At 57.8% G+C, this 10,061-nt stretch overlaps 1 protein-coding gene across 1 annotated transcript in view; it reads left to right on the top strand.

The window, feature by feature from the left end:
- VWCE (von Willebrand factor C and EGF domains) overlaps nucleotides 1-9,106 on the top strand; it is a 15,205-nt gene extending 6,099 nt beyond the window's left edge. The window contains exons 9-21 of the mRNA XM_075065013.1: nucleotides 1-264; nucleotides 346-439; nucleotides 740-822; nucleotides 1,265-1,352; nucleotides 1,844-1,929; nucleotides 2,321-2,438; nucleotides 2,728-2,813; nucleotides 3,148-3,244; nucleotides 3,679-3,761; nucleotides 5,026-5,116; nucleotides 6,188-6,270; nucleotides 7,010-7,100; nucleotides 7,747-9,106. The exon at nucleotides 1-264 is cut by the window's left edge and continues 1 nt beyond it. Coding sequence (XP_074921114.1) covers nucleotides 1-264; nucleotides 346-439; nucleotides 740-822; nucleotides 1,265-1,352; nucleotides 1,844-1,929; nucleotides 2,321-2,438; nucleotides 2,728-2,813; nucleotides 3,148-3,244; nucleotides 3,679-3,761; nucleotides 5,026-5,116; nucleotides 6,188-6,270; nucleotides 7,010-7,100; nucleotides 7,747-8,270 — 1,788 coding nt within the window. The 3' untranslated portion in view covers nucleotides 8,271-9,106. The remainder of the gene's footprint in view (nucleotides 265-345; nucleotides 440-739; nucleotides 823-1,264; nucleotides 1,353-1,843; nucleotides 1,930-2,320; nucleotides 2,439-2,727; nucleotides 2,814-3,147; nucleotides 3,245-3,678; nucleotides 3,762-5,025; nucleotides 5,117-6,187; nucleotides 6,271-7,009; nucleotides 7,101-7,746) is intronic.
- Nucleotides 9,107-10,061: the final 955 nt, after the last annotated feature.

Below are 10,061 nucleotides of genomic sequence, written 5' to 3'. Positions count from 1 at the left end.
GACCCCAGCCCCCGGCCCCCTTCCTTGCTGACTGCCCCACCACCCATATTCCCCTTGCTCCCGGCTGCCACCGCTGCCCCTGGCGCGTTCTCCCCACTGCCGCGATCGCTGCTCCAAGGGGAAGTCCTATCGCCCTCGCCTCGTCCCTCTGCTTCTCTGCCGCCCGCCCTTGCCACTTCGCCTCCCCTCTGCTGGCACCAGGGGGCACCGCGGGAGCACAGCAGCCATTGGACGGAGCCTGGGTGCCTGCACTGTGCCTGCGAGGTACGTACCCTCCCACCGGGTCCCTGGCTCCCCTGGCTGCACTCTGGACAGTCCCCTACTAACTGTCCTGTCCCATTGCAGGGGGGCCAAGTGGTGTGTGAGGCGGAGAGCTGCACAATTGCCTGTTCCCACCCGTTGCCCCCAAAGGATGAGGGATGCTGCCCCAGCTGCACAGGTGAGACCCGCACGCCCTAGTCTCTTTGGCTCAGGCCCACAGGGTCCGTTGGGGTCACCGGAGCCTGGATAGTTCAGTCCCTGCTGGTTCCTGTCCCAGGTGTGGGTTGTTTCCCAGCCTGGGTGGTGCCCAGCTGGCTGGGCTGTACGGCCGCTTCCTGGGGGTCTGTGTGGGTGCCCAGCTCAGCTGTGGCCCTGAGAGCATGGTGGGAAGGCTCATGATGTCTTCCCCAAGTGGAGCGGTGAGCCCAGGCCCATGCCCAGTAGCCTCACGCTGCCATTTCTTTCCCGTCTCTTGCAGGGTGTTGGCATGAGGGGGTTGCCCGGGCCGAGGGGGATGTTTTCTCTGTGGCTGACGGAAATTGCACAGTCTGCATGTGCCTGGTGAGCATGATACTGGCTAGGAGATCCAGTCATCTCTGGGGTGTCTGAGGAATGATGTGGGCTTGTTACCCAGACTGGGCTGGAGGGGATTCCCCAAGGAATTTCTTCCTTGTCCCGGAACTCCCGGTGCCCAGGGTAGCGGGGAGCCAGAGGCTTAGTGAGGTCACTGTCCAGGTGACTGATTAGAGGTGGTGGCCATGGTGACGTGGCCCCTCAGCTGGGGGTTCAGGGACAGAGTCATAGCCCCTCAGCTGGTGGGTCAGGGGCGGAGACATGGCCCCTTGGCGGGGGGATCAGACATGGCAACATGGCCCCCTCCTTGTGGGGTTGGACATGGGTTTGAATGAGCACCCAGAGGAGGGGAGAGTTGCCCAGTGCCACATCTGTGGCACGGGGCCCTGGATCTGTGCCTGGTTTTCCCTTCGGTTTCTCTCTCTTCCAGTCCGGCAATGTGTCATGCATCTCCCCTGAGTGCCCTCCAGGCCCCTGCCCCAGCCCTGCCCAGACCAACTGCTGCTCCTGCCAGCCAGGTGGGTCCCTCAGCAGCTGCGTTGGTCCTTCGACCCCCCAGTTGTGGAGGCTTTGTGGAGTTCCTGGTGCGAAAGGGGTTCCCCATCAGCTGGGCCAATGGTCTTGTAGATCAGATAGGAGGAGGATTTGGGGAGGTGGAGCCCAGCGACGGCTTCAGTGATGGGGTAGCAGTGACTACACAGAGAGTGTGTGGTCAGTGGTGAGGCAGCATGGCCTGGTGGTCAGAGGATGGGGATGACAAGTCTGGCCTCCTGGGTTCTCTACCTAGTTAGGGGAACTTGAGCAAGTTGCTTAAGCTCACTGTGCCTCAGTTTCCCTGCCTAGAAATGGGGAGTGTGACCCCTGGAGTGGGCGAGTTAGTCTGAGGCACTTGGAAACTTGCGCCCAGGGGGCCTGTTTGAGAAGCCAGGGTCCCATTGTGTGACAGCTCCGGTTGGCTGCGTTTCCTGCCATCCTGGTACCAACCATCTCTTTCCCCCTACCCGCTCAGCCACGTGCGATTTCCATGGGCACACATTCATGCACGGAGCCGAGTTCAGCTTGGACGGAGACAATTGCACCACCTGCATCTGCCGGGTAGGCCTCAGCTCCCCGTCCTGGACTCCCTAGCACAGTGCAGGGGGGTCCTCACCACCTGGGGTCAGTGCCTGCTCACGCATCGCAGAGGGAAAGGGGTGTTCCACCCCAGACCTAAGTGCCAGGGAAAGGCATGGCCTGTGGGGATGCCCAGGCCAGGGTAGGAGCATGGGGGGCTAGCAGGGAGAGGGCCTCTTCTCTTAGGAGCCCGTGGGGGGGATGTGGAAAGGGAGTGAGGGCTGAGGCCAGGCTGCCTCGGTTGGAGCCCTCTGCGTGAAAGCTCTGGCAGGGCCTGCGATGCAGTGAAGATGAGAAGTGGGAGGAAGGAAACATGGGGCACCGCCTTGCCCCCTTTTCCTGCCAGCTCGTGTGCAACACATCTCTTTCCCAGAGTGGTGAGGTGGAGTGCTCCTTCGCCCCCTGTCCCGAGCTGGCATGTCCCCGCCAGGATTGGCTGCTGGCCCCGGGGCAGTGCTGCTTCTCCTGCCGGGAGCCTGCACCACTGTCAGGTGAGAGCCTGTGCAGGGGCGTATGCATGTGTGTGCAATGGGCAGGGGCCTTTGTGTGTGACACGCAGGGTGTTTTTGTCATGGGCAAGGTGTGTGTGTGATGGGTGGGTAGGTGTAGAGTTCTGTCTGTGTGCGTGTCTTTTACCCACAGTGCCAGGCCTTCTCATCTGTCCAGGGCCCCTCACCTCTCAGGCTGTGCCCACTGGGCTCCCTGCCCTCCTCTCTACTCCCCTCCTCGCCCATCAGCCCCAGCCCAGCTCTGAAGCTCTTGCTCTCTCTCCCTGGCCAGGTTGCTTCGTGGATGACAATGGGGTAGAATTTCCGATCGGACAGATCTGGTCTCCAGGTGATCCCTGTGAGTTATGCATCTGCCAGGTGAATGAGAACCTGCTCTACGTCACTCTCCTTACCTGTCCTCGCAGCATGCAGCGCCCCCCCCCCCCCCCCNCCCCCCCCCGCCCTGTGCCCTGCATTAGCTTTCCCTGGCTCGGGCTGGGGCTGGGGCCGAGCGCTGTGCCTTATGGATATTGAACCCTCCAGAAGGATCTCACAGCTCTCTGCTGGTTTGTGCTCACTTGGTACTGAAGTGCAGCCCCCCATTGGGTGGACTGTGGCAGCACACAGCATCGATGGGCCAGGGCTGGCTGTGGGGGGCAGTCGGCCAGGCCGTATGTGCCATGAGTTTCTGTCAAGTGCTTCTCTCTTGTAGGCAGATGGCTCAGTGAGCTGCAAGAGGACAGACTGTTTGGAGACATGTCCTCACCCCATTCAAATCCCTGGCCAGTGCTGCCCAGACTGCTCAGCAGGTAACCAGGCCTGGGGTCCCCTCCCAGGTAGCCACCATCTGCAGTGAGAAGCCCAGAAGCAGAGTAGCTCCCGCTCCATGGCCCAGCCAGCCCTCGTCCTCTCTGCTCAGACAGACGTCAGCCAAGCCACTGAGTGCTCCTGGGGACATGGAGACCGAACCCCCTCCTATAGGCCAAGCAGCCCTCAGACAGGAACAGCTTTTGGTCATCACCAGCGTGGGGCTGACTTTGAACCAGTGACCCAGCTGCGAATGGCTTTCCCTCCATCCCTTGAGCCGTTCTGGTGGAGAGGGCTCTGGGTGTGTCCCACACAGGCTCTGTTCCTGCTCTTGGTGTCTCCAATCTGCCAGGTGTGCCCTGGAGCCCTGGCAGGGAGTTGACTTTCTGGTGGGAGATATCATGACTGTGTCTTTCCTTCTCTCTCTTCCCTGAAGGCTGCACCTACATGGGAAGGATCTTTTACAACAACGAAACCTTCCCTTCCGCTCTAGACCCCTGCCTCAGCTGCATCTGCCTGGTAAGGGCTTCACCTTCCCTCCAAGCATGTCTGTAGGTAAGGGCTCTCAGGTCCATTAGACCAAACGGTCTAAGCCAAGGGGTTTTATCCAGCCTGGGGCTGCACCTTTAACTTCAGGCCCAGGGCTGCTCCAGATGGGTATAACATGCAGAATATGGAGGCAGGCACCAAGGTCCCTGGACCAGGGAAGAAGAGTCTACTGGGGTGAGGCTGTGAGTGCAAGGTGCGATGGGGATTGTTGTCTGTGGGGAAAATGAGGTGAAGGAAACATGAGAGACTGTCCTGGAACTCAATCATCCTACTGTTACTGCCACTGTCCTTGGAGAGTCCTGCTGATTGTCTTCCCTGGATAGCTCAGGATGTGAAGAGGGTGGCTGGCTGGATGCTGTGGGTCTGGAGCAGAGGGAGTCTGGCTTGCCCTCCCCAGGTTGACAAATGGGGGATTTTCCTCTGCAGAAAATTTCAACAAAAATGGGGAAAAAATGTTTTCTTCTAAATTTTATGCAGAAAACTTCAATTTTTCAGTGGAAACTGGAAAGCAGAAATGTTTCAATTAAAACTGGTTTCAGAGTAGCAGATGTGTTAGTCTGTATCTGCAAAAAGAACAGGAGTGCTTGTGGCACCTTAGAGACTAACAAATTTATTTGAGCATAAGCTTTTGTGGGCTACAGCTCACTTCATTGGATGCATCTGACGAAGTGGGCTGTAGCCCATGAAAGCTTACGCTCAAATAAATTTGTTAGTCTCTAAGGTGCCACAAGTACTCCTGGTTTTCTTTCTATTAAAAATGGTCAGTGTGCATCATGGGAGTTGTAGTTCGGTTGCTTCATACTCCCAGTCTCCTGTATGGGCTGGGCTCCCTAGTTGGACTACATATCCCATGCACCAGGGGAGGCAGTTGCATCATGGGAGATGTAGACTAGGCAGGGATTCCAGCCCATAGAGAAGAATGCGGACATGACGCAATTGAACTAAAGCTCCCATGGGTCAATGCAAGAGCAGTTTCTAATCAAAATATTAGGTTTTTGGGTATTTGGTTTTTTGGACGAAAAATGGACATTTCCCATGGAAAGAAGATACTTCTTACAAAATGTTTCATTTTGTTGAAAGCTCAATTTCCTGTTGAAAAGCTGTTTCAAAGGAGAATTTCCCATCAGCCATAGGTGTAATCCACTGTGTCTCCTGCCAGTCATCTTCCAGTCATCTGCCTATCTTATGCTGCTGCTAAGGTAGAGTCCTAGTGTTGCTGTTCTGTGTCCTACAGCTGGGCTCTGTGGCTTGTTCCCCTGTGGACTGTATCATCTTCTGTATGTATCCGTTCCACCCAGAGGGAGAATGCTGCCCTGTCTGTTATGGTAAGTGCCACAGCCCTGGTGAGCCTTGGAGTTCTACCAGGCTGCTTCCAAGCCACCGTGGGCTTTAACCACCTCTGATCTCACCACCAGGGGAAGAGAGTCTGGTGTGGTCGTACTGGGATGGGAGACCTCACAGGCTGCAGGGAGGGGCATTGGGGGGCTCAGTCCAGATAGCTCCTCTCTGAGTCATTGCTGGCCCCAATGCCCCTGTGCAGTGCTAGAAGTGCTGTGGTGCTGAGGGTGGCGTGGGGGCTCAGTAGAGGGTGCTTTCTTCTCACAGTTAGGACTGACCCAGGGTGCCAGGATCTGTGCTGGAGGAGCAACGGGGGGTGTTGTGCTGCAGGGAGTGGGCTAGATTACTCAGTAGAAGGCTTTCCCAGTGCATCAGGGAGGCTCGATATGGGGTATTCTCCTCTTACAGTCAGCAGTGTCCCAGCGCAGTGCCAGCGGGACTGTACAGTCGGAAATGCTTTCTTGTGGGTGAGTTGTAAGATGAAGGCCCTAACCACTTGTGGTCATGAAAACTTCCTTTGCATTTTAGTGAGGTTCGGGGTGTTGCCCCTGGGTAAGTCCCAAAGCAGTATGAATTAGGTACAACATTCAGCTTCACTTCCTGTCCTATACTCTCTTGTGCAGCATGACCATGGGCTGCTAAACACCTGCAGCATTCTTGCCTCAGAGGTGGCTGCATGTCAGTGTTGGGTGAAATGATTCTTCTGTTGTTGTTTGGGTTACAGCAGTGCTTGGAGACCCTAGCCCCATTGTGCTAGGCACTCTACATACACACAGCAACCTCTTCAGGGCAGGAACTATCCCTAAATAGGCAAGGCAAATAAAGGGCAGGAACAGAAACCGAGGCATGGAGTGGGGAAGTGACTTGCCCAAGGTCACCCAGAAGAGGCAAGAATAGAACCCAGGTGTCCTGACTCCCAGCCCTGTGCTCCATCTACTTGGCTACACTATCTCCCTGCTTCTTCCACTGTCTGTGTGTTACTATCACATCCAATCTCTATATACTTACTGTAATGTTAAAGCTTGTCTCTCCCCCTGGCTGGGGTCTGTCCCCTGCAGATTGTAACTACGAAGGCAGGAAGGTGGTGAACGGACAGACGTTCGTACCGGAGGGTGAGCCCTGCATTCACTGCACTTGCCAGGTGAGCTGTGCCCCTCGGAGGGGATGGAGATAATGGGGATTGTTCTGCGGTGACTGGGGGAAGGATGGGAATGGGCATCCCTCAGCATCAGCCAAGAGTTCCATGGACTGTGTTGCCATGAGTGTCTATCCTGTGGGGCCTCCAGGGCTGGTGTGAGGAGATGCTGAGTCCCACTGGGAACTGCCCTCCGGGGGGCTGGTGTGATATGAGCCGAGGGGACAACGGGAGCTGCACTCTGGGGGGCTGGTGTGATATGGGCTGAGGGGATGATGGGAGCTGCCCTCTGGAGGGCTGGTGTGATATGGGCCAAGGACATGGTGGGAACTGTCCTCTGGGGGGCTGATGTGTTATGGGCCAAGGACATGGTGGGAACTGTCCTCTGGGGGGCTGATGTGATATGGGCTGAGGAGATGCTGGGAACTGTCCTCCGGAGGCTGGTGCGATATGGGCTAAGAGGACACTGGGAACTGTCCTCCGGGGAAGCGATGGGGCCTGGAGGGGATGCTGGGAATTCCCTTTTGGCTCCTGTAGTGCCGCAGGCCTTTGCTTTGGACAAGGGTCCAGTGGACCTGGGCATGACAGAAGGAAAAGCCAGTGGGTTGCTGGGTGTGTGAAGGAGCTGGCAGGCTCCCTGCTGTCCCCACGGATCGGGGTTGTTTGTCCCGGCTCGGCAGGAGATGGACAATGTGGGTGCTCACAGGCTGTCGTGTCTCACCCCTTTCTTTTCCCCCTCTCTCAGTTGGGGGAGGTGAGCTGTGAGAGGAGGCCCTGCGCCCGCTCCTGCACTGAGCTGTTGGCGCTCCCGGCTGCCTGCTGCCCTGCCTGTCACGGTAATAGTCCTGCACACGTGGCCTCCCCGTTCCTGTGCCCTTGGGGTTGGCACGGGCTCTTCCCTCTCCCCCTCCCCCCCGCCTACAGAGGGAGCTTTGCCCTTGTGGCAATGATCCTGAACAGGTCGCTGTCATGGACCGAAGCCAGGAGGGCTGGAGTGGAAAATTGATCCTCTGCTGCCTGAGCTATGGAGCAGGCCCCTTCGTGCGGCAGCGACAAGAGCTGACTCAGAAGCCCCTGTGTGTGGCAAGGCCACTAGAGGGGCATGGACAGCAGACTTGATGTGTGGGCACCTTTGGCACCTCTTGCCCGCAGGGCCCTGGGATGTGACATCATGTCCGTCACTGCAGCGCCTCCAGGTGAGGCTGTAACTGGGTACCACTGTCTGGGGTGAGAGAGCCCCTGGGGTTAAAGTAGCCCTGTAGGACAAGCCCCCAATCCCCGCCTGAGGGGCTCGTGTAGGGGAGCACAGGGCCAGGCTGTGGAGCAGGCATGCAGGCTTTGTGCTTGGGTTGCTGGGGCTCCCTAATCTCAGGCCCTTGCCGTACAGCGCTCTGGCCCCCCCATGGGCCCCATGCCCCCGGACAAGTGTACCACAGCCCTGGGGGAAGATGCTAACAATGTCCCTATCTCCATTAACCGCAGACGCCCCAGTCCCTCTGGAGGGCAGTCCTGTCCCTGTCCATGCAGACGACGCAGAGGCTCGGAAATCCCCATCCCGCAATCCCAGAGAGAACTCCATGGACCAGCCCAGGGCTAGTGACTGCCGCCTCTGCCGCAATTCCCCAGCTCCTACTTCTCCTAGCCCAGAGCGCCAGCTCCTCGCAGCAAGGAACATGCCCCGCTGGGACGCTGGGCCTGTGAACATGGGTCGGCCCCTTCCAGCTGGGCCCCCTCCAACTGGGCCAGGGTCCTTGGGATCCCGTATGGCTCCCTTAGAGGCTTCTCTGCACCCCACCGTTCTGATAGAAACCTCTGGGCCAGTGACTGCAGTTCCAAGCCCTGATCAGCCTCCTGCACCCACCCCTGCAGGGCCCAGAACTGGCCCCCGGACCCTTGTCCCCCGTGCTGGCTTGGTCCTTGCTCCTCAGAAGCATTCTGTGCTCCCATCAGAGGGAGTGGAGCCACGCTCCCGTGAGGAGAGCACGCCTGGCTGGCCAGCTGCGTAGTGCCCCTCGCCGAGAGGATGGGGAGTGCCAGGCCTGTTGCAGCAGCATGAGGAGGAAGAGGAAGCTGGCAGGAGATGAGCTTGGTTGACTGGGGTGGGGGAGGGAAAGGAGGCGTCACGTTGTTCTGAGCGGCATGTATGGTAAGAACCACTGCCTCTTCCCATGTGCATGCCTCGCCTGCTCCCTCCTTGGATCCCGCTGGACAGCAGACACCTCAGAAGGGCAAAGTGTGGGCAGCTCTGCACCCCGCAGTTGGGGAGGAGGCGCTTTGGCCCTGGCCTGGCTGCCTGAGCAATCCCAGGAGATGAGGGGTGCCATGATGCTCTGGGAGGACATGGTGCCTAGCTGAGATACTGTGACTCAAGATTTTCCAGGCATACGCGAGCTGCCAGCCTCCTTAAAACCAAAGTGTGGGAGGAGATGGGGAAGGGCCGAGAGCATGCCCAGCTGCCTGCATTGGGTGGGACGCACCCACCTCGTCCCAAAGGATGATCCCTGTGCAGGGCTCCTGAGACAGGTGAATTGCCCCACTCTTTGGGCTGGTCCCTGTGTCAGCCAGGCCCAGGGCCCCTGGATCCAGCCCTGAGGTCTCCCGCCATTTCTTGCAGACTTGTGTTTAAACCTTAGAGCTGAGATTTCAAAACTTCCTAAGGAATTTGAACACCCAGTTCCCAATTGGGCATCCGGATCCCCTGGGCCATTTGCAATTCCCACTCTAGATTCCTTGGGGCTGCTGGGAGGCTTTCCCAAGCTCCCCCTGATGGACAGGTATCTGATCACCTATCAGGGCCAGCCTGCCCATTCTACCGTGAATAGTAATAAAGTTTTCCCTACTAGTCCCAGCATTCCCTGCTGCCACCTACAGCTGGCTCTGGCCATGGGGACGAGTGCGAACTGGGTGGGCTCAGCAACCCTAGGGCTGATACCCTTAATGGTGAGGTGATGGCCTGGAGGTGGCAGGTTCTTCCTCTCCTACCACCATCTCCTCAGCCAGTCCTGGATTTGGCAATTCGTGCAATGGCTGATCTCAGCTGGGGAGGGGCTGCAGGTGTCTGATATGAAGGGGACGTAGAGTGGGGAGCCTATTGCCGGCTTGTTCTCCCCAAGCAACTTCACTCAGCTCCTGGCCAGGATGGGGGAGAGGATGGGTCCCTGCAGGATCCGTGGCTGGGAGCAGGTATCTTCTACGTGGTCTGGGAGGAACGATCTCAGCCTTAGACAAGGTTTTTCCCCAGTGCATGGGGAGCTCACATAGACTTTGCTCATTCCTCTGCGATGGGTGAAGGATTCCAGATCCCAGGCCTGTCAAGGCAGCGCCCCCGACTAAAGTCATTTCACTTAGTGTGTAATACCATCTGTCGCCACTGGGTGTCAACACAGGCTGAGTTCCTTGGGGACGGCCCTTAGACAGAATCCAACCTGGCCATCAGCCCCTGGCTTCCAGAAGCAGCTGCTTATGTTCTGAGTGGAACAGGCAAGTCTCCTCTTCTTTGCCCATGCAGACGGGCACCTGGGGCTGTGGCCGCCACCCTCGGGCACCTGTGCCTTCCCTCTGCCTGCACAAATGTAGGATTTGGGCTCACACGTCTGAACTTTGGGCCAAAACTGCTAATCAGTTGCACATGGAGATCCGAACCCCCACTGGACTTGCCGCACCTCGATCTCCCCTTCTAGGCCCTATCACTAGCCTAGTTCCAACTCCAGTCCCAGCAGGACCCCAGGTCACAGGATGGGGTAATTTATTATTTATTTGTATTGTGATGGTATCTAGGAGCCCAGTCACAGGCCAAC

This window comes from Chelonoidis abingdonii, chromosome 4 (genome assembly GCF_003597395.2).
Source record: "Chelonoidis abingdonii isolate Lonesome George chromosome 4, CheloAbing_2.0, whole genome shotgun sequence".
NCBI lineage: Eukaryota > Metazoa > Chordata > Testudines > Testudinidae > Chelonoidis > Chelonoidis abingdonii.
This window is presented reverse-complemented; position numbering and strand designations above follow the sequence as displayed.